Source organism: Triticum aestivum, chromosome 2A (genome assembly GCF_018294505.1).
Source record: "Triticum aestivum cultivar Chinese Spring chromosome 2A, IWGSC CS RefSeq v2.1, whole genome shotgun sequence".
Classification (NCBI taxonomy): domain Eukaryota; kingdom Viridiplantae; phylum Streptophyta; class Magnoliopsida; order Poales; family Poaceae; genus Triticum; species Triticum aestivum.
In genome coordinates this window covers 28,474,789-28,498,118 of record NC_057797.1, presented here as the reverse complement: position 1 = coordinate 28,498,118, position 23,330 = coordinate 28,474,789, and the positions used below count along the sequence as shown (strand labels likewise).

The 23,330-nt window shown below is 42.4% G+C and overlaps 2 protein-coding genes across 2 annotated transcripts; both read right to left on the bottom strand.

The window, feature by feature from the left end:
• Positions 1-2,706: 2,706 nt before the first annotated feature.
• On the bottom strand, positions 2,707-4,889 carry LOC123184445 (UDP-glucosyltransferase UGT13248-like). The gene is made up of 3 exons (XM_044596557.1): positions 4,191-4,889; positions 3,226-3,610; positions 2,707-3,109 (listed from the first exon to the last, which is right to left on the bottom strand). Exons 1-3 carry the CDS (start codon positions 4,878-4,880, stop codon positions 2,772-2,774), a joined length of 1,413 nt encoding a protein of 470 aa, XP_044452492.1. The 5' UTR covers positions 4,881-4,889; the 3' UTR covers positions 2,707-2,771.
• A 9,133-nt stretch (positions 4,890-14,022) lies between these two features.
• LOC123191418 (senescence-specific cysteine protease SAG39-like) lies at positions 14,023-22,760 on the bottom strand. The gene is made up of 4 exons (XM_044604166.1): positions 22,475-22,760; positions 19,866-19,879; positions 14,679-14,808; positions 14,023-14,603 (listed from the first exon to the last, which is right to left on the bottom strand). The coding sequence occupies exons 1-4, from the start codon at positions 22,758-22,760 to the stop codon at positions 14,023-14,025; spliced, it is 1,011 nt and encodes a 336-aa protein (XP_044460101.1).
• Positions 22,761-23,330: the final 570 nt, after the last annotated feature.

Genomic DNA, 23,330 nt, shown 5'->3' with positions numbered 1-23,330 from the left:
GCACGTCTAGGATTATTGTATACAAACTGCCATAAAGAGACTGTGAAACCCAAGTCATGCAACAGGCTTGCAAAAGGCCCCGAACGATTAACGATACTAGATGATTCCCCACACGTTATTGCGGAAATACTAAGGGACATGTAGTCATGAAATACTATTACTACATACTAACATTTATTTTGTTAAGTTATCAACTTAACGGTTCAAGGAATTTTCAAAATAAAATAATTATTATTTTTCTAATAAAAACATCTCAAGTCAATTTGTCAGATTAATATTCGGTATTCCTTTTTTTATTTCATAAACGTTTCTCTTAAAAAGTTTTGTAGCATTGTAGAGCTTTAAAGAAAAAAAATGCTCTAGTATTTACTAATAGTCAACACACCATCCAATGCTTGTATGCATGTATTGTCTTCTTTAATTTAGATTTTCACTTTTTAATCCATTCTAATAAACAATGTCTACCGTCAATTTCCTATACCAAATGAATAAGATGACATGCTAGTTATATGAGCTTGTCTAAGATGCAGGGCATGGATAATTACATGACTAATTATGATATGGCTGACATGCATGAGAGACATGACTTGATGAGGTTGGAGAGTACATGATGCAAGAATTGAAGGTAGTGGATGTGGTGCATGGCTGAAAAATAGTGCTAGTGGATGCTGACTTGGCACACTTGGTAAGGTGAAAATTTGCATGTTGAGAGAATTGCTTGTAGTGGGACGCACTTGTTAGGAATACTAGATACATACCAAAGAAGTCTACATCCTTAAAGCAACTACATTGCACACCATTACAGAACATTCACATCATCAAATGGACTGTTCATGTTCTTGCTATAGACAGAAATGACAGCAACGCTCGAAGCGACAAAGGTGCTTTAACAACAATAGAAATGACAAGCACAAACACGAACGATAGAGCGAAGGGAACACCGACCCAAAGCAGAAGCGTTGAAAGAGAGGTCGTCCTGCGGGCTGACAGCGAGGAGCGCCTTCGGGTTGTGTCGATGGCCACCGAGAAGAAAAAACTCTTTGATGGCACTTTACGCCCCGTCGTTGTTGCCTTCATCGACAAAGCCACCACCACCATAAGTTTGCGGACGGTCATGACGGCAGTGGCCTTCCATACACCTCTACCCGACGTGCCTAAGGCACCATGCTGCCCGCCACCCACGCCGGCCTCCACGCCGATAGCCTCGGGCACGCACCGGTAGCCTTGCGTCTGCTGGCCGTTGCAACGGAGAATGTTCACCTGGAAGACGCACTTGCTGCAAGCAATACACGTTGACGAAATCCACATGCCAACCACCCCTTCCGAGCCGCCTCACACCACCATCTGGAGACCAAGTGGCCTTCGGGTCACCCCACGAGTTCGCCGTTTGCGAAGAAGAGAGACGTAGATTGTAGAAGTATAGAGCAAGAGTGAGATGGAACGATATTGTATTGACTGAGCTCTGGGCTCTTTATACACGTACAAAAACATGCATTTCATGCAAGAGTGTGGTAGCTAACAAGCCCTCTAAAGCCCTGCAAAAAAAGGCATCTAAAGAGAAGTTAACAGCCCTAGCCTAATTATAGGTGAAATCATGAATTTTAACCATGAAATTAATGAAGGTAGTATTTCTTTTCTACCCCCTTCGTCCCAAAATAAGTGACTCAACTTTTGCCGTGATTACCAAAATGTTATCTTTTTGTGGTTGAGTAACACAAATAATGGCATTGTACTACGTAATACACATTGCCTCACAGATATCGAATACGTCATCTATTGGCATTCCACTGGGTGCATTTTTCATTGTTTGTAATAATAAATTTAATACATGTTGTCTCTAACAGTTGGTAAGAACCTGTTCTTGTAAACAAGGCATACAATACGTCAACTATTGCAATACATGAGGGCCATTTTAGAGATTTGCAAAAAGGTTTGGAGAACAAGATCACTATGGTAACGTGAGCAACATACTTCTGAACTGACAATAATGCTAGAGCAAGAGCGCCCGAAGACAATGGCTACTAATCAAATAGCAATAAAATAAGAATTAAGCGAATATCAACTAGCTAATCGACAAATAGAAGATCAAAATAATACTTTTAGTTGTTAAAAACCATAGTATGCAGAGGTACCATATTTTGAAAAGAGGGATCAAACACACCGGTGAGAGTGAAGGTTGGAGGGAGGGAGGGGCGGAAAGAAAGATGTCGCTTTACATTCCTGGAACGATAGCGCGATTAAGGAGACACATTGACACAATGATTGTTGAGAAGGAAAGGAATGGAAAAGAGCCTCAATTCATTGCTACATCGATGAAAACATGCCATCATGTACGACACACATTTCCAAATTATATAATGAATGCATTTTTTATTATTTCATGGCAACGCACGGACATTGTGCTAGTAGGAGTAATTGCATATGTATCTAAAGCATTGTCCATGAGATAGAAAATAATCGGCTTGCTTTAACATGTGCGATTGTTTTTCCCTGTGGAACACTAAGAACATACCATGTTCATAGTATGGAGTTACATGTTAGTAATAGTTGCAGTCCACATATAAATTTACAGAAAACGTTACATCGACACATAATGTGTAAAGCATTTTCCTGCTGGCTATCGGTATATGAAAATTTCAGCATCCTTCAAAGTGGTGAGAAGATAGCTCTCCAATTACATATGGAAAATGCCATCTCCTCTAAACTTCTATATATGCCTAGAATCATTGCATGCTTGCTTATCCTGAAATAAAGACTGCATTGTTGAAACTTTAAATTGACGAATACTTGGCAACGAATTCAACGATATGCTTGTCTGAGGTTCCTCCTTCTCGCATTGCCTTCTTAGCCTTTTTCATACACTTCGTAGCATTACTTTTGTACTCGTCCTTCTTATCCCCATCCATTACCTCTCTAACACACCTCTCGACCTCCGCACTCCTTAGTGATCCAGTTTCACTCTTCCGCAATCGCACACCCATACCCCACATGCTCTCCACATACTTTGCGATAGTGGGTTGGTCCGCCCAGTGCGGAATTCCCACAAGAGGTACACCACAAACAACTGCCTCTAGTGTCGAGTTCCATCCACAGTGGGTAACAAAACAACCTACACATATATTTATGAAAAAAGATTAGAATGTTATTTTTATTTTCTCATTTTAGAAAACCTTTTAATTCCATTTCATATGAAGAGGAAAAGAAATATGGTTTATGGTATGATACCAATTGCCTTGTGTGCTAGAACCTCAAGCTGGGGGCACCAAGAGACAATTAATCCATTTTTCTCACATTTCACCTTGAGTTGCTCAGATAACTTGTGTGCCTCGTCGGATCTAACAACCCAGAGGAAAGGTTTGCTAGAATTGCATAGACCATTGCCAAGCTCCTCCAACTGAGTCGCGTCATAGTTTGCGTAACTCCCATTTGATACAAGCACAACAGAGGAGATGCTCTGCTTTTCAAGCCAATCTATGCATGCCGCGTCATCAACAAAAACGTTGAAACCATAAGACTTGTTGGATGGCAGGCGATCATCGCCGAGATAAAATGATGGCAAGGTGGGACCTATAGTCTTCGCTCCCCATGTTAGCTTCATGTAATCCACCTCCTGCTCGATTTTCATAGTGTCGACGATCAAAATTACTTCAAAAACCACTCCCTTCGCTCGGGTCACAAGTCACACACATATTGTAAGACTAATTTTGACCATCAGTGTAAGTAACCAAATATAATTCTTTGTTTTTTTGCGGGTAACCAAATATGACTCATATGACACAAAAAACATATCATTGGATCCACCATTCCGAAAAAGTTTCAAACTATGCCGTTTCGTATGGTATTACATAATATATTACTGTGCTATATAGTACTTAAACTAAGGAGTGATCTAAACACTCTTATGTTAGTTTACAGAGGGAGTATTAGTTTTAGTGATGGTCAAGGTAGACCTTGAATATGTGCATGTCATATAAACTCAATCTGATTGGAGAAAGTAATTAACTTTCTTTATAGTGATTTTGCTATGGCTATGTCTAAAAATATGTATACATTAATTGTTGTGGACCTCACTTGTGGTTTTATCAAAATATCTATCGAGAAAACCAGTTTAACAGACCAAAACCACCCATAAATAAGCAAAACAAACGGTTTGAGTGGCGGGAGCACGCAAGTACGAGTGTAGGACTCACCTTCGGCTCCATGTCGCTGAAAGAGTTGACGAGCACGTCGTCGGCGTCCTCCACCCCGTCGAACTGCTCAATCGACGTCTTAAGGAACACCGCCAGCGACTCCGGTGCCGCCACGAATGGCGGCACGTCTTCCGGCCCCAGCTCCAAGCCCAGCGCTCCGTGCGCCAGCAGCTCATGCCCGTCCGTCACCGGCAGCGCCAGCCGCCCCGCCCACACCTCCCCGTAGACGATGTTCACCGCGCACGGCTGCGTGAACAACGCCGCGGTGGGCACGCCGGCGGCCCGCGCCACCCGCCCCGCCCACGGCAGGTGCGAGTCGTACACCAGCACGCGCACCGCGGCCGCCTCCTCCGACAGCAGGAGCTCCCGCAGCGTCTCGGACCCCACGGCCTCCAGACGGGAGAAGTACTCGGCAGGGTCCGGGCACGAGGCGAAGCCGCCGGCGTCGAAGCCGTCGGAGATGGCGGCCACGCGGAAGGGCGCGCCGGGGGGCGGGGTGACGGAGAGCACGTGGCGGGTGGTGACGAACGTGGGGCGGAGGCCGTGGTGCGCCAGGCGGCGGCCCAGCTCCAGCATCGGGTTCGTGTGGCCCAGCGCCCCCGGGATCGGCAGGAGGAGCACGGTCGCGCCCTCGTTGCCGCCTCCATGGCCGACGCCCGAGCTGGCGGTGGCCGCCGGCGTGCTCTCCATGGGTTAGCACTTCAGCTTGGTGGGGTTTCTTGGATGTGTCTTTCTTTCGGTGGATTTTATAGGCATGGAAGCAGAGTGACGCGCAAGATTGCTCTTGGAGCGGGATGGTCAGATTTGTTGCTACGCTTTTGTCCGGTGGCGATGGAAATAACGAGGAAGTTGTTCCGCCCAGCCACCCCATCGCCATCAGCTCGAATGCGGTCACTATGCGATGACACTTGTCCTACACCAACAGCGGCACCCAATTTTGAGATACCACTGGTTTAGAATGTAATGTAGCTCACCACTAACTACCGATCCTCCAATTGTACGCCAACAGCCCGGACTAGGTTCTGGTATCAGTTACCTAAGACATTGCTCGGATTTGTTCGGACTTGTTCTTCGGCGGTGGTTGGATTCAGCGACAGCGGGGCATTGTTGTTGGAGAATCTTATCGTAGTACAGGTGATGTCAAGAGATGGTTAGTGCTGATGCAGTTGTTGATCACCGTTTTCATCGTTTGTTTTTAGGCCTCTTTTGGTTCATAGGATATGATTATCATAGAAATAGGAATCTTGTAGGAAATGAGATGACATGTATCTCAAATCCTATGAGTAGGAATAGGAAACAAGATGTCATTTGGTTGACACCAAAGGAATTTTTCCATTGAGTCTATGCTCTTTTTTATTTTCCTAGGAAATGTGAAGGATAGGAACCAATCCTATGTAGGAATAGAAATCCATTCCTATGAATCAAAGTGCTCTAAAGGAAAAAAGTCCTATAAGAATCCTATCCTATAGAATTCCTATGAAATTCCTTTAAACCAAAGGAGGCCTTATCTTTTTTACTTCACCATGGCATGGCTGCGATCTTATTTGATTTTGCTAGTTGCTAGTGTGGTTTTTTTGTGTGTGTGTGAATTGGTGTTGATCGTGTGCATTTTATCTATGCAGAGGCTAGTTGTATGTGTTTTATGTTTGTATCCCTTTAATGTTACATTTTCAACAAAAAAAACCCACTCTTTGTCAGGAAAAAAATTCCTATCTCCCCATGAAAGGAACCGAGAATAATTGATCATGTCCTCCAAAAATGCAGGGAGATATGGATACATTTGTAGTTTATCTGTTATAATTTTTTCTCGGCTGTCTACTATATATAATAAGGTTTGTCTGGCTCCGACGAGGTAGCTGAAATGATGATTTTGCATCTTTGGTTTGCTCCAATGGCTGTAGTTGTCGCTAGGTGGTTACCGACCTGAATCTACCTTGACAATTGATGAATAAATCGGATTCCGGCAAACAAACATCCTCGTCACCTTAACTTGCACAATATACTTGTCTAGAAAATCAGCAATACGATCTAGCAAAATTTACCTTAATTTTCGGGCCATTCAGTTGTTAACCACAGTCTGTTCTCTGCAAACAATTTATTCCATATTTTTACCCTATTTAACATTGAAGTTTGATTCTGATAAACTTATTCCACGGTTAGACCCATGCGACAATCAAGTCAAATGCTTCATCGCCACTCCCAAAATATTAGTAGAAATTAACTATGGCAAATGATCTTGAAAAATCTTAAGTAATTATTTCTACCCTGTTTACATCCTAAATAGATTGTACAAAAGATTAGGTTGTCTTATAAATTTGTTCATCTTCTTTTTCTGCGAATATAAATTTGTCCATCTTTTGAAATAGAAAACTAACTACAGCTTGAGAGAAAAATATGTTCTCTCCATCAAGTATTGTCTTTTGTGAGCAACCGGCCGGAGCGCCGCCTTCTCTCGTCCCCATATCCCTGTCATCTCTGCCAGACTAGATCCCATTCCAACAAAATACCAACAAGAGAAACATGACAAAGGAGAGAAAGAAAAAAAATAACTGCAACTGGAGAGGGAAGCCTTGGAATGTGGAATATACATGAGCACCTTCCATGTGGCTGTCAAGGAAGCGTGAAAGTGACTTGATAGATGATAGCCATGCACATAGAAGCACTGGCGGAGCTTGGTGAGGGCAAAACCAGGCCGTGGCCCGCCCAGCTTCCTTCGCATCCGTCATCAAGCACTGCCTGCATCCAGCTATGAGCTTTCTGCCCCGATTCAGCACTGAGCCGGCCACTTGGAGACGGAGAGGTCCAACAGCCAGGCAACTAGCCACCGCGTGTAGCAGCGCTGATGGCAACTATGATAGAAGCTTCCCATAACAGAACAAAAAACCTATGTTTTCTGCGCGCCACTCCGCTAGAATCCTGCAGCTAGCTAAACTGCTAGAAGCACAGGCAAAAAGAGGTACTCTTTCTAGCGCTTATTTATTTGCCAATACTTTCATCGTACAGTCACTCCCTCGACCGAAACATACAAAGCAGAGCAAAACAGAGTTTCTTGCCCAGAACTTTGCAGATTTTGCAGCCAATTGCCTGTATTTGTCAAATTAACACCATGTTTTTTTTAGAGAGATGGTCGTAATTTAGTAAGCATTTACTGAACGTTTGAGTCTATTTTGTTTTAAAACCGAGTGATTGCTAATAACTGCTAGTTGTTGGAGATATGGAAGGAGCAAAATAAGATCATATGATTCAGTAATAATATGTTTGCAAGAACTGCCATAGTCTAAGATACATAGGTGAGATCAAGAGTTATAAAGCTTGAATTTGTGAAAGAAGAATCATGCAAGTTGTTTATCTGTATGCACCACAAAAGCGTCAAAGGTTTGTGTTGCTTACCACATAGCTTTGGTCTTTGACGGAATGACCACACCATTGATCCTCCAGTTGATGGAAGCTGGAAGGTCGTCAAGGCTGGCGTTTGCATACCTAAACCCAGTGCTCCGGCCCTTTTTATTCGTAGCCGTTGGCATATATTCAATGTGGGTAGGCTTGAACCCATTCGTTGGTGACATCGGCGAACTAGTTGGCCTCCAGCCAGAACTTTGTATTCCTGACGCTCACCAACCCAAAGAATGCAATGTTGGCCTTGAAAACCTTTTGCGGACGTGCTTTCTTTGCGGCATCAATGTACACACGGCCGTACCTGGCAATGCTCATGAGATCGTGCCTCACGACCATGGAACGAGCATTGGTGTCGAGGTCGTCTGCCGCCAAGAAAACCTAGTGACCATGGCGGGTCAGGATGCCGGGATCATTTCATTTTCTCCCATTTGGCTTTCAAAATTTTGTTTCTTTAAAGGGGTTCAATTTTTCAGTTTGCCTGTCCTAATTTGATTTAATTTCTAAATGTTGTTCTGTCACGGATAGTTACTGCAATCTTGTCTACAAAATATTCTTTGGTGTTGGTAGAAATCTTTCAAAAGTTTTTCCTTGTGCTACTCGCAAATAATTCTAGTTTTCTTGCTTTACTCTTGCTCACTTCGGGAAACAACTCTTCTCCTCCTTGTGATCATGTCTTTTTGTGTCGACGTTACTCTCGGTGACTTCGGTGGTACCGAAGCACACTTGTAAGTCTGAACTTCTTAGTCTTGTCGCGATGTCCTGCCAAGAGTATCTGAAGTCTCCAAGACCCTCGTGTTGCGGCGCAATGGCGGCACTTGAGAATGTTGAGTTTGGGAGGGGTGGCAAAATATAAAATTTGAATACTAAGAGGGGAGGGGCGGTCCCCCCCCCCCTTACCGTAAGCTCCACCAGTGTTGTGAATCTCTCTTGTTTGTGCAGATTTCATGCCACGGTTTGAGTTAGACTATGCAAATTTATGGTGGCATGGGAAATTCATTATGATCTTCCATTTGTGTATCATTTTTGTAGTGATGACAAATATTCTGATCTAGACGTGTCATGACCACTGTACATGAAGGACTGCAATGGTTCAGTTGTCATATTTATAAGTTGCTTTATTTTTATACCATTCATGTTGATGATGATTGGTGTAGATTATACATGTGTTCGCCATAAGGGCGATGTCGACGTGCATGCACCTGTCCCGCCTACCCCCTTTCCTGCTGAACCCCTGCCCCTTTACTAAGGGCAAAGAAACAAGGAAGTCACACGACTTAGGATCCATTTTTGTAATAATAATTGGAACCATTTTGGTTATTGTAGTGCTACTGTGTTGTGTGTACTACAAGTGTTAGTGTGACAAAGCACATGATTCTTTTGTCTTATGATGATGACCTTTGGGAGGTAATTACCCAAGTAATGAATACACAAACTATTAAAAATTATATCACCCCAATTTCTATTTATGTGTATATGTGTATGGCCACGGCGCCGCCTCTAAAAGCGCAATCTAACTTATCTTATGTATTTAACACTAGTTATCTAACAACTGCTTGCTATTTGAAGCCTATTTTCAAAACTAGCAAATTGGCCCGTGCACGTACGAGCAACACCTTCATCAAGTTTAAAATTTATTATTCAAACTCTTATACAAAGATCAGCTACATTATGATGGTTGAGATATTCAGTTTTTGACATTTTTGCTATCTTTGTTATTAAATACATGATATCATTTATAAATGGTGATTATACTTTGCTATCATTGACAATTATTAGGTTAAAACTTGTTGAAAATATACTTGATAAAAAATGAGATCTTGTACGATTTTCTCAATACATATATTTTTCTAGTTATAAAATTAAATTAAGGTGCAATTTCAAGATTGTGTAAAACATCATGCATTTGTAAAAAGGGGGGGGGGGGTATACTGCTTTAACATATGTACCTAAAGTAATACTCCATCCATCCCAAAATAAGTGTCTCAACCTTAGTACAATTTTGTACTAAAGGTATTGTTAGAGTTTGAGTGGTAACCCTGCAAATATCTTCTCCATGTTCTTTTTGCAAATATTCCAAGAAAATATATTTTCTCCATCTGTAAAGAAGAACATGGAGAAAATATTTGGGTTGTCACCACTTTATGCAAATCATTGGTGACATTGCAAATATTTTTCCATGTTAATATTGTAGAAAATTCACGTCATTTGAATTTTTTTGAAAGTGTTACTAAGTAAAAAATATTAAAAGGTACTCCCTCCCTTCCAAAATAAGTGTCGTGGTTTTAGTTCAAATTTGAACTAAACCATGACACTTACTTCAGAACAAAGGGAGTAGTAAAATATTTAATTTCAAGTTGGCATGCATGTCCCATAGACAACAGAGTAAGGGATTAATAGACTAATTGTCAAGTTAATCGGCCAGTTAATCAATTAATCGGATGATTCATCAATTTATCGGCTACTTGGTGACCCTACGAGTAGGGATTAATCGGCAAGTTAACCGCTTAATCAAATGAATTGTTGAAAATGGGTGAAAACAAACGGAAGAGATATCAAAATGAGATTTGGTAGGAATGTAAATAGAAAATATAGAAAGAGTAACAAAATGTTCAGTAATCTAGCCTGAGTTGTATTGAAAATATAGAATGTGACTTTGTAAGTTACTACAACCAAAACCCACATACTTGTGCCCACTTCTCTTACACTACCATTTTTTATTGGATGCTTACCAACGAGTAATTCCATTTTGATTCTCTTATCTTTGAGCAGTTGAATTATCAAGTCTTCTAGTACTTGAATCATGAGGTGATTAAGCTAACATTGTAGCTATCTAATTGAAAGAGGTTCATGAAAATTTCATGATCGAGAATGGTGTAATTTTTTTATTAATTAATAATTTCTGGAACAGATGGATGAACTAAATCACCAATATCTAGACAAGAAATTTATTTGTTTTTAATTGTAGACCCGGATAGTTAGGAAGTAAAAAATAGAGACATGCCAGTTAGAGCCCTAGGAGCAAGCATGGCTAACATAAGTACATTTGAGGATAAGGCAGAAACCAGGGTAGGCCTAGCATGTGACAGATGATCATTGTTGTTAGGATCATAAAGATAATTAAATAATGTATCTATGTATTCGCAAACCACAACCATATAATATATAGCACACAACAACAAAGAGAAAATATAACCAAATTTAAGTACCGCATTAAGAAAGTTGAGTACTGCATTTTGTTATACTGGACATAGCTATATCTCATGGTCATGGTAATAAGTTTGAATCTCCAAAAAAATGACACTCAAGGCATTGGAAAAAAACATAGAACTCGAAGATGTACCTCATATTCATATGCTATAGTGGCTGCAATGGGCTTCCAGTAGCAAAGTAAATAGTTGCATCGCCGATCATCACCCACTATATTTAGCACACAGAGGCGCCATGAAGTTACGAAAGAACCATGCAAAAGAATGTACGCTTACAAAAATTATGAAATTGCTATTAAATTCACTATTCCGACATAGACTAGTAGTGATGGCGAAAGAAGCTCACCATTGGCGGCTGGGGTAGTAACGGGCGGTCTGCCCACCACTGGTAATGTAACTACTAGTGGCAGGCTCATATGCTCCCCCGCCACTGGTATCGGGTCCTAGGCCAGAAAGATAACATGGTAGCATCTTCTGCCAAATGGCTAAATTTTTAGTTTAACAGTAATAATAATATCATATATGCTAGTATCATATAGCACGGTTTAACAATAACAATAAACATAATACTTAAGTTTAACAATAATTGTAATACCATATATATACATCAAAATTTAATACTTCAACATAACAACAATACATTCTAACATGTTTAACGAAGCACTAATGACATATAGCTAGCATGCCTACGAACTCTGGATCAACACCAGGAACTATGGTAAGCGTGGGAGTTGTACAACATCATGATGTTGTCATCAGGTTCGCCAAGAAACATCAAGACCGTCTTCTTAGCTTCCATCATGTAGTCTGCTGCAATGTCTCTCCAATGAGGGCATCCGAAAAAGCTTCGCTCTGCCTCTTCGGTGGCAAGAGCGTTGTAGTTTGAGCCTTCTTTTTTAATATGACTAGGTTGACCTCAAATGTGAGCTCCTTATCCATGGGCACATTCATCTTCTCTAGGAAGTCTTCCCTTGCTCAAAAGGGGTTGCACTCAGCAAAATTTAAAAACACAATAATTATTTCCACTCCACTTACCCACAACTTAGATTGTAAGAAAGATTAAGTTGTCTTATAAATTTGTTCATCTTCTTTTTCTGCGAATATAAATTTGTCCATCTTATGAAATACTCCTTCGTCTCAAATTACTTGTTGCAGAAATAGATGCATCTAGACGTATTTTTAGGTCTAGATACATCCATTACTATCCATTTATGCGACAAGTAATTCGGGACGGGGAGAGAGAAAAATCACTACAGCTGGAGAGACGGTCCCTTTGCAACAAAATATAAACAAGAGAAACAGGATAGAGGAGAGAAAGAAAATAGTTGCGGCTGGAGAGGCAAGTCCAGCACATGGCTTGGGGAAACTACATGAGCACCTTCCCTGTCAACGTGATTAACTAAGCGTGAAGGTGACTTGGTAGGTCATACCCATGCTCACAGAAGCTACCCATAGTAACAGAACAAAAGAACTATATTTGCCAACAAGTTCATCGTACACTCACTTCCTTGACACATCCAAATCAGAGCAAAACAGAGTTCCCTGCCCAGAACTGAAAGCCAAGAAGACAGAGACATGGAGAGCGCGACCTCGTCGTCCGGCGATGAGCACGGCGGCGTGCACGTCATTCTTCCTCGACGATGGCCGCCTGCCATCGAACAAGGTCTACGGCGTCAACTTCATCAGCAGCAACGCGCGTGCATGGCATGGCTGTATCAGCAGCCCCCTTGCTCAGTAGTCCTCGCGTCCTATGGGGTAAGAATATTGCTGAATTTGCAGCTAGGTGTTTATCAAAATGAATTTAGGTCCAATTATCCGCAACCACTCAATAGTCATCACATATTATGTATGCACGTGTTGATAGGGTACTATTCCTCTTCACTTTAGACAACAACATTGTCAACGCATCCACCGAGAAGCATATAACGAAACTCAAGTTTTCTTGTACCAGTGACCTTTACACAAATTCGTTTTATATTAAGTTACCAATGAATTGGCTATACCTCGGCATGTCGTCGATGTAAGGTCGTGAACAGTTAGATATGCTTGGTTTTATGCACATAGGTATACGAGTTAGATAACAGAGGATCACATCCAACCACCATATCAATTATGCGGGAGTAATGAAAGTTTGAGTAAATTTCCTCTTTTTACCTCATATTTTGTGCTCAAGTGATAACAACTACCCTATTTTCGTAAAATGGTACCAAGCTATCCGATTTATGAAGTTCATTTCACGTTTTACCTCATTTGGCATAGGAAATAAAATAATGACAAAACTTGCACACAATTTATGCAGAAATTGTGCCTTCTTATCGTATGAAGCTATTCCTACGAAGGAATAAATTAGCATCATTGGTTTTACCCTTATGAAAATTCAAAATAAGGAACGATGAATTAATAGCAATACCCTTTAAAGAAGAAAGATAACGAAAATAGTTTGAAAAAGCTTGCACACAACTTTGCACTAAAATTGCACCTTTTGTAGTACTAGTAAATGCACACGTGCAATGCATGTTGATATTGGGGAAATTGATTGCACGTTTTATATTAGGTAGGGTATCAGTCACACGTTAATTATGTGATTGACACCGTTATTGTTATTTGGTATGATATTAATTGCACGTTAAACATGTTTAACGCTCACCATTGGAGCAATCTAAGTCATTGAATTGATATGGTTTGATGGCCGAGATGTATTGGATCTGCCTCACTGGGTCTTTTTATATTGGTAATATTTATGTGTATACATTTACACTCGCCCAACGTCCAAAAATACACTTAATAAAAAGATAAAAACCAACTAACAAAGAAAAACAAAAAACAAAAGCAGAAAGGCACAAAAATTGATAAACGTAAGAAAAATGGGAGGGATAGGAGGGATGGATCACATAGTTAATGGGCTTTGGTTCAGTAGAAAGTCGACTGACCCAAATAAAGGGTCCGTAAAAAAACAAGCCCAGCCCAATCAACAAGACATTGCAAAAAAAAAAAAAAGCAGCACGAATAGCAAGAATCAACAGCTAAGGAAACGACTGACCCAAATTAAAATTCAGGCAACTTACAAGTAGCTAAAGTGGAGAAGTAGAGTGTGTGAATCGTGAATTTGTGATAGACAGAAGCATTTTTCGAAAGGGTGATATATAAGAATAATGCAGGTTGTACATCCATACACACCAGAAACACTTCGAAGGTGGATCGATTTACATGCTAGGAATGATTGAAGCAGGCTACGTGGTGGGGTAGGAAGGCTGCATGGCGAGCCCGCAGAGGCCCTTCTCGTCGGCGACGTCCCTCTCCATCCTGATAAACCCGTCCTCGCCCCACCCCGCACCCCACGAGTTCTTCATCACCCAGAACTTGGTCCCGTCCCCAGCCACGCTGTACCCGACCGTCGTGATGCCGTGGTCGAGCTCCGTGCCGCAGCTGCCCGAGAGCACGCCGCCCTTGTAGAAACGGAAGAGGTTGTCCCCGCCGTCGACGGCCAGGGACACGGGCTGTGCCGCCACCGCCTTAAGCAGCGACGCCTCATCATTGGCCGGCACGTCCTCGTGCCCCGTGATGGTCGCTGCAGCCGTGCTGGAGTCGCATGTGCTGCCGTCTGCGCCGGTGTAGGGGTAGTCGGCCTTGGTGGCGAGGCCCCCGTTTTCAACGACGAACTCGAAGACGTTGTCCATGAGCCCGCCCTCGCAGCCCTTGTCCGTGCCGTCGTAGTCAACCAGCTCCTGCTCCGAGAGGGACACCAGCTTGCCCGTGCTCAGCTTCACGATGCCCTCCATAGAAGCCACCGTGGAGAACGCCCAGCAGCACCCTGAAAATAATGTACAAATGAGTCAGCATACTCCAGTGTCCAACATAATGTACGTTTGTGCTGCGTAGTGCGTACCACATTGGCCTTGGTCTTTGACGGGAGTGACCGCGCCATTGGTCCTCCAGTCGACGGAGGCCGGGAGGTCGTCGAGGCTGGCATTCGCGTACCTGAACCCAGCGCTCCGGCCCTTGTCAGCAGCAACTGGCTTGTATCCGGTGTGGGAGAGTAAATTGCAAAAAACCACCACAATTGAGGACTCTAATTCAGAAAACCGTCAGCATTCAGTTTTTTTTTTTCAAAAAATCACCAACATTGGGGTGACAGTTTTCAGAAAACGCTGATACCGTGATTTAGAGCGTTTGAGTGGATTTCTGACGGGTGGGTCCCTTTGTCAGGTGCCACGTGGACAGGGCGAGACGGCGGCCGTGACGCGCCGTTAGACGGCGTCGGTCTAAACCTAACCAGCTGCTCGAGCCCAACCCATTCGTCCATTTGCTCTCTCACTCTTTCGCAGGTCTCTGTCGCCGCCGCCCGTCCCCCCGCCGCCGACCGCCCGCGCCCCCGCCGCCGACCGCCGCAGCCATGGTCTCCTGGAAGGATGGCGAAACCAGCAGCGAGGAGTCTGTTTCCCCCCTTTTCATCTCGCACGCGGACGAATCCTATGTGAGTTCATCGTCTTTCTCAATTAGGGTTAGGTTTTCTTCGATCTGTACTCCATTTGAGGTTAGTTTTGACCCATTTGATCTGGGATTTGAGGATGTACTCTATGTGAACCCTTCTAGGTTCCACATACCATTGTTGACCCAGAGTGGTGTGGCATTGTTGCCGAAGGACCGATGTGCAGTCACAATTTGCCGGTGCATAGGGGTGTTGTATTCCAAGGCGTGAACACTGGCCGTAGGTTTTACGGATGTGGTAATGATGTTCGTGCTGATCCTTTCTATGCCATTGAACAATTGTCTACTAGGTGTAATTTAGGTCTAATTTAAGAACAGAGTGTATGTGCTGTTCGTATGTATGTGCTGTTTGGTATTTAAGAACAAAGTGTACAGCTTGTTACAAAAATCCATTCAAATTCAGCATTTGACAATTAGAACATTTAAGTGCTCAGTTCCTGTTCAATTGTACTTAGTCTTTACTCTTTTTGCAAAAAATTTAATCCAGGATGGCGACAACTGTGGTCTGGTGCAGTGGATTGATGCAGAATGGCCAGAACCAATGCAGAATGCATTGCGCAAGATTTGGGATATGTATGACCAGAGCAACACCGAGATTGAAAGAAAATATAAGGTGATATTGAAGCTGGAAGAAGAAAAGAAGTTAATACAAGAGAAGCATCACACCCATATAAAGGAGACAAGCCAGTTTTTTTGCAACAGTTCACAAGAATGTGACGAGGGAGAACTATGAGAAGATTATGCAGGATAGTGATGTTGAGAAAGCTGTAGTTGAAGCCCAGGAAGAGAAGGCTAGGCTTGAGAAAGAGAATATGGATCTGAAGCTAGCACTTCAAGTTATTAAGCAGAGCAATGATGAACTGATCACCAATTGGAAGAAGGCTGTAGCAGATCAAGGTATGGCAGAGCTGAAGCAAGAGAAGAAAAGACTGGAGTACATCATAGCTGATTTGCTGAAGGCTGGGGAGCAGAACAAGAGTAAGATCAATAAAATCAAGGAAATTTGTGATGAGTAAATGTTGGTGGTTTATGTATTATGTATTATGTATGGTTGTGGTGGCTACTAATGTTAGAAGCAAGAACAATGTGTGGGTGTTGTAGTATGTGAACCTATATCATGTATGGTTGTGGCTACTAATGTTTGGAATTATCATGTTGGTTGGAATGAAATCTGTTGCTGTGATAGCAGAACAATTATGATGTTGGTTGGAATGAAATGTGTTGTCCATTGATTTAATTATGACAAAATCATGTATGATAAATGATGAAAAAAATTAGCATTGATATCAAAACAATTATGATGTGCACTTTGAAGTTGAGAAATGATGACATAATCACTCTTTTGGTTGAACCTAGCCTCTCGATAACCTCGTCGATGACAAAATCACTCTTTTAGTTGAACCTAGCCTCTCCATAACCCTGTCGATGACAAAATAACACTTTTGGTTGAACCTAGCCTCTCGATAACCCTGTCGATGACAAAATGACTCTATTGGTTGAACCTAGCCTCTCGATAACCCCGCCGATGACAAAATCACTCTTTTGGTTGAACCTAGCCTCTCGATAACCCTGTTGATGACAAAATGACTCTTTTGGTTGAACCTAGCCTCTCGACAAATCACTCGAGGACAAAATGCCTCTTTTGGTTGAACCTAGCCTCTCGACAAACCACTCGAGGACAAAATGCCTCTTTTGGTTGAACCTAGCCTCTCGACAAACCACTCGAGGACAAAAATGCCTCTTTTGGTTGAACCTAGCCTATCGACAAACCACTCGAGGACAAAAATGCCTTTTTTTGGTTGAACCTAGCCTATCGACAAACCACTCGAGGACAAAAATGCCTCTTTTGGTTGAACCTAGCCTCTCAACAAACCACTCGAGGACAAAAATGCCTCTTTTGGTTGAACCTAGCCTCTCGACAAACCACTCGAGGACAAAAATGCCTCTTTTGGTTGAACCTAGCCTCTCGACAAACCACTCGAGGACAAAATAATAGTTCATCTAGGACATATAAACTTCATCATGACAAATAAAATTCATCATGCCAATCATCAAAGCCAAACACATCATCATAAACTTCATCATGATAAAAAAGTTCAACATGGCAATGCTCAACAGTAGCATAATATAACATCATCCATGACACATCATCCAAGTGTTCATTACACAACCAGAAAACAAGTTCAACATGGCAATCCTCATCCATAATGAGTTCAACAGCCACAAAGCAACAGGCACAACAAGTTGCAAAATGACATAGTTTTTTTTGGCAAAATGACTCCTTGGTTGGTCCATCAGCTAGGGTGCATTACACAGCTAGTTGCCACTAGCATAGAAATAATCCTTGAGCCCGTTTGGCCTCTTGGTGACCCTTCTACCTGCAGCTGAAGAACTTCTAGCCCTGTGATCAGTGGAAGGCCTTGGAGGAGCAAATGAAGACCTGGGTGCTGGTGTAGTCCTTGTTGATGCAGCCCTTCCTCTTGGAGCTGCAGATCTTGGAGCAGCAGAAGCCCTTGATGTGGAAATTGTGCTGGCAGAAGATGGAGTAGCTCTTGGAGCAGCTGCTGGAGGTGGTGTTGGAGCAGCTGCTGAAGTTCCTGCTGCAGCTCTTGGAGCAGCCATATTTTCCTGAAAGAAAATAGTTCCAGCCCTATGTATCAAAAACAGATTTTGCTAGCTTCTTTGGAAATTATAAAGTCCAGAAATATAAATGTACCTTGTGCTTGTTTTTCCTAGCAGTAGGTGTTGGAGCAGCTGTTGGAGTATGAGTAGGAGCTGCTGAAGTTCCTGCCGTAGCTCTTGGAGCAGCCCTATTTTCCTGAAACAAAATAGTTCCAGCCCTATGTATCAAAAACAGTTTCTGTGCAGAAATGTACAGTGCAGAAATGTAAATGTACCTTGTGCTTGTTTTTCCTAGTAGCAAGTGCTGGCTTTAGAGCATCATGACAGTTTGTGTACCTATGTCCCTGTCTTCCACAATTACTGCATGTAATTGTTCCAACCCTGGATGTGTCCTTGGGTTTTGGCACCTCAAATTGGCCCTTCCTTCTCTGGGTCTATTTTCTACCCTTCTTTCTATGAAACACAGGTGGATCAATGTCTCTTGTATCAGTTCTTGTCCAAAGATCAGGACCTGGAACAGGGTAGATCATTGGTTTGTATGCTGCAACATACATTGCTTTCTTGAAGAATTTATGCACAAAATCCTCAGGTTGCTGTTTTGATTTGTATATGGTAGACACAGCATGGTTACATGGTACACCTGTCATATCCCATTTCCTACAACCACAGGTCCAATCTTTCAAGTTGACAGCATAAGACTTCTCACCACTGTTGACCTGGAATTGATCTGGGCCTGCCATCATGGCCTTGCAATTCCTAGCCCATTCCTTGGCCTCTTCTAGCATCTCTGCATATGTTGGGGTAATTTCCCATCTAGCAGTCTGCCCTCCAATCCTTTTCTCATTGAACTTGACCATCAGTTTGCTCCTGGCACCTTCAACCATTGTTTTAATGGGTTTTCCCCTAATATCCAAAATCATCCTATTGAACACCTCACTGATGTTGTTGACTACTAGGTCAGTCTTACAGTTTGTGTCCATGGCATGCCTAGCCCATGTATCAACAGGAATTGCCTTGAGCCACAACCATGCATCCTCACTCTCCTTTCTAATCTCTTCCATTGCTAACTTAAACCCATTTTCAGTATAAGAGTAAGCAGCTGCATCCATATATTTCTTAAGTTCATCCCCCCTAAAGCCAGCACTTTGGAAATTTGCATAAATGTGTCTTAAACAGTATCTTTGAGGGCAATTTGGAAAATTTTGGTCAATTGCATTGAGAAGACCCTGATGACAGTAATGAAGGGACTAATTTAGTCACTAACTATGTTTTGCCATGGACACTAATAATTCTAAGTAATTCTAATTGCAACTAGTAATTCTAAGTATGAAATAAAGGCACTAATGTAGTCACTAATAATGAAGGCACCAGTATTACCTTTTGTCTGTCTGAAATAATTGTGTAGTATCCAAATTCTCCTGATTCTCCGCCAATAGCTATCTTTAGTTGAGTGAGAAACCAACACTAACTTGGAGTATCTTCTTTCTCAACTACTCCAAAAGCTAGTGGAAATATGTTATTGTTTCCATCTCTACCTGTAGCAGCTAGGATTTGTTGACCTGTGTTCAACTTCACAAAGCAACCATCTAGACCTGAAAACAATTACACAAGACCATAGTAAATTTCACAAAACCTTAATATGCTACACTTGTATATGTAATTGCACTAGTAACATACCTATGAAAGGTCTACATCCTTTGAGAAAACCATCCCTTTGAGCTGCCAAACAAATGAACAACCTATGAAATCTAGGGTTCTTGCTTGGATGCTCTTTCACAACTCTTGTTGTCACAATACATCTGCTTCCTGGGTTAGTGTCAAGCACAACCTGGAGATAGTCTCTTATCCTGGTATATTGTGCTTCCTGATCACCTTGGACCACACTAAGAGCTTGCTGGCTTGCCCTGTAAGCCTTCATCTTCCCAACCTCCACACCAAACTTCTCCTTTGTCTTGTCTATCACAGTCTCAATTCCTGCTTTTGGATCTGTCCTGAAACTATCCTCAACTGCTTTGGCCACATACCTAGCAGAAATCTTACAATTTTCACCACTTGGAGCACATGTATGCTCTAATTGCAACTTCCTAATACAAAATGTTTTCTCATTTGCTATAACAGATGCAACCATGTGGAAGGGGCAGTCTTTCTCAACACAATCAACAATTACCCTGTCTTTGTTGTTCCTATGGTAATGGAAGTTCCTCCTTTGAGTGACATGAAGATTAACCAAAGCTCTCCTGAACTGATAAACATCAGTAAAACACATGTGAAAGCATATTTTCTCCTGTGGGGCAAGCCTGTTCTCATCATACCATTTCCTGGCCTTCCTCTTCTTTGCCCTTGACTTCCTGCCAGATGAGGAGCAGTAGAACACAACCTCTTCATCTGAATCAACTTCAAATTCCTCATCTATGTCCTCATCAGACAATGGAACATAGTCTTCTTCAAGTTTAGCTTCTGAACTACAACGAGATCTTGTTGTGGGTCCTCTTCTAATAGGCAATTTCTGCATAGGTGCTGGTTCAACAAAACCCTCTTCTTCTTCATCAGCCTCACAAAATAAATTTTTTGGCTCAGAATCACCCCCAAAAACCCTCTTCCTATTTCAGGTCTTTTATTTTCACATGTAGCTCTGCATCCTCATCCTCCTGCTCCTCTTCACTATCAGAATCCATCAGATCTTCCTCCTCCATGTTATCTTCTTCCATGTTGTGTTCTTGCACTTCTGGCATATCAGCAAACTCATTAAGGAAATCATCTAGCTCTGCAATAGTTGTTCCCTTCCTCACATTGCAACTCTCCTGAGTGATAAGATATTCTCCAAATGAGTCCTCTGTGTGTACACTGACAATTGGAGCAGAACATGCTGCTTGTTCTGCTATTTCACTTCACTGACTTACATATAGCACACCTTCTTCATCTACATTGTATATTTTAGGTGAACCTATCTGTGAAATAGGAATTTGCTGCTCATCTCCAATGTTAATCTGCAATTCTACCCTATCAGACTCTCTACCTTTCATAACAGTGATAGTAACACACATCTTGTCCTCATATAACTCCAGCATCTCTTCAACATCTTCATCACTCCTGATTAGTTGCATCCCTGACATTCCTACACCATCTTTCTTCACATAATACATGGAATCATTCTGATCATAGCCCTGAATCCCAATGATAGCTAACATATTCAGATATGTTATATCTGACTCATACAGTCTCCTTTCTAGATTGTCACAGCCTTGGAAATGAAACCTCACTTCCCATGGTTCATCATCATCCAAACTGCAATTTATAAACAATTTCAATTAATAGTGCATTCAGTTAAACTACATTCATTTAAACTATAATACATGTCAAAACAAATTCATTTAACACTAAATTCAGTTAAACTGTAATTTATGTCAAAACAAATTCAGTTAACACTAAATTCAGTTACACTATGGTTATGTTCCAATGTCAGTTAACACTAATTTCAGTTAAACTAGTTGCAAATATTTTCTGCTAACACTACTTACACTTAATAGTGCATTCAGTTAAACTACATTCATTTAAACTATAATACATGTCAAAACAAATTCATTTAACACTAAATTCAGTTAAACTTTAATTTATGTCACACTTAAATTCAGTTAACACTATATTCAGTTACACTATGGTTCTGTTCCAATGTCAGTTAACACTACTTACACTTAAACTATAGTTTAGTTCCAAATAATTTAAAATAACACTACAATGTATATCGAGTACACCTCAAGATAGCTAAGACATACAGGAACAAATAAACATGAACAATTCAGTTAACCCTAATTCCTAAATTCAGTTGGCTAAGAGCAAAGTATAGACTACACGAAAAATTATACAGAGCTAAGCACTCCTAGCCAATTCAGAGAGTTAAGAGGAAGAAGAAGAAGACTCACTCCACACCGCCTAGGCCAGAGGTGAAGTGGTGGCTCTGCACGGGATTTGCCGTCCAGACCTGGGCCAATGATGCTGTCGCCCGCGAAAAAATGTCGTCGGATGTGGGCTTGAACTTGCTGCCGCCTTGCTCGTCGAGCTCCTCTCCGCCGTCGGTGAACGATCCACCATTGCCAGCAACCCTAGCAGGGGGGCGGTGGGAGAGCGAGGAAGGGCCGTGGGAGAGAGAGGAAGGGCCGTGGGAGAGCGAGGAAAGGCGGAGCGGGCACCGGATTCGACGAATCTGAGGTCGCTGCCGGCACATCCGCCGCCGCCGCCGGTGGCCATGGGGGAGATGTGAGCACGAGCGGGTAGCCAGGGGGAGTCGAGATGCGATTTGGGGGAAAGTGGTGGTAGGGTTCGAGCTGGTTAGGTTTAGACCGACGCCGTCTAACGGCGCGTCACGGTCGCCGTCTCGCCCTGGCCACGTGGCACCTGACAAAGGGACCCACCCGTCAGAAATCCACTCAAACGCTCTAAATCACGGTATCAGCGTTTTCTGAAAACTGTCACCCCAATGTTGGTGGTTTTTTGAAAAAAAAACTGAATGCTGGCGGTTTTCTGAATTAGGGTCCTCAATTGTGGTGGTTTTTTGCAATTTACTCGGTGTGGGACTGTGGGTAGCCCTGAACTCGTCCTCAGTGATATCGGCAAACTGGTTGGCCTGCAGCCAGAACTTGCTGTTCCCGGCGTTGGCGGACTCGATGAGCGCGACGTTGGCCTTGAACACCTCCAGCCGCCGTGTTTTCTCTGTGGCGTCACTGTACTTGCGGCCATACTTGCCCATCCACTGCTCGTGCCTCGCGGCCATCGACGGGTCGTCGGTGAGGTCGCGTGCCGCCAGTGCGCCATTGAGCGCGCAGGAGCTCGTGAAAAGGAGAACTATCCAGTAACTAGCCATGGCCGGTAGAGGTGGAAGATCGATGAAGATTGAGTGCGACAGAGAAAGTTGTGCCGGCCGGATCTTGTTTGTTTGATGATATACTTGTGGGATGTAATGTGGACAATGTTTGAACATCTTGTACGTTATACATCGTTGAACAAAACCGCAACTTAGTTAATTAGCTGTACTCGGCCTGTAGAATAAATACTGCCTAATTAAACATTGGTTAGTATATCTGGACTGATTTTTGCACATATATATAGCAAGAAAGAAGACGATTGTTACTGGAATCAGTCAACGGATTATTGTTAAGATGGACTGATATTTGCGCATATAGCAAGAAGGATACCTACTGCATAACGTTTGACCACCTTTTGTTGTAAAATCGCGGTGGCTAATAACTACTCCCTCTGTCCCATAATGTAAGACGTTTTTTGACACTACACTACGGCTTACATTATGAGATGGAGGGAACACTAGTTATAGAAGGTACCGAAGAAGCAAAACAGGGATTCAAGATCATCTGATACTCATGTGAGATCCAGAGTTGTGAAGCTTGAATTTGTGATTGTCTCCGGTGTCGCACAT

Coding starts and splice junctions, on each gene's coding strand:
- LOC123191418 (XM_044604166.1), bottom strand. CDS start 22,760: ATGGCTAGTTACTGGATAGTTCTCCTTTTCACGAGCTCCTGCGCGCTC. Junction 14,604..14,678: donor CAAAGACCAAGGCCAATGTG/GTACGCACTACG, acceptor CATTATTTTCAG/GGTGCTGCTGGGCGTTCTCC.
- LOC123184445 (XM_044596557.1), bottom strand. CDS start 4,880: ATGGAGAGCACGCCGGCGGCCACCGCCAGCTCGGGCGTCGGCCATGGA. Junction 3,611..4,190: donor TCAGCGACATGGAGCCGAAG/GTGAGTCCTACA, acceptor AAAATCGAGCAG/GAGGTGGATTACATGAAGCT. Junction 3,110..3,225: donor TCTAGCACACAAGGCAATTG/GTATCATACCAT, acceptor ATATATGTGTAG/GTTGTTTTGTTACCCACTGT.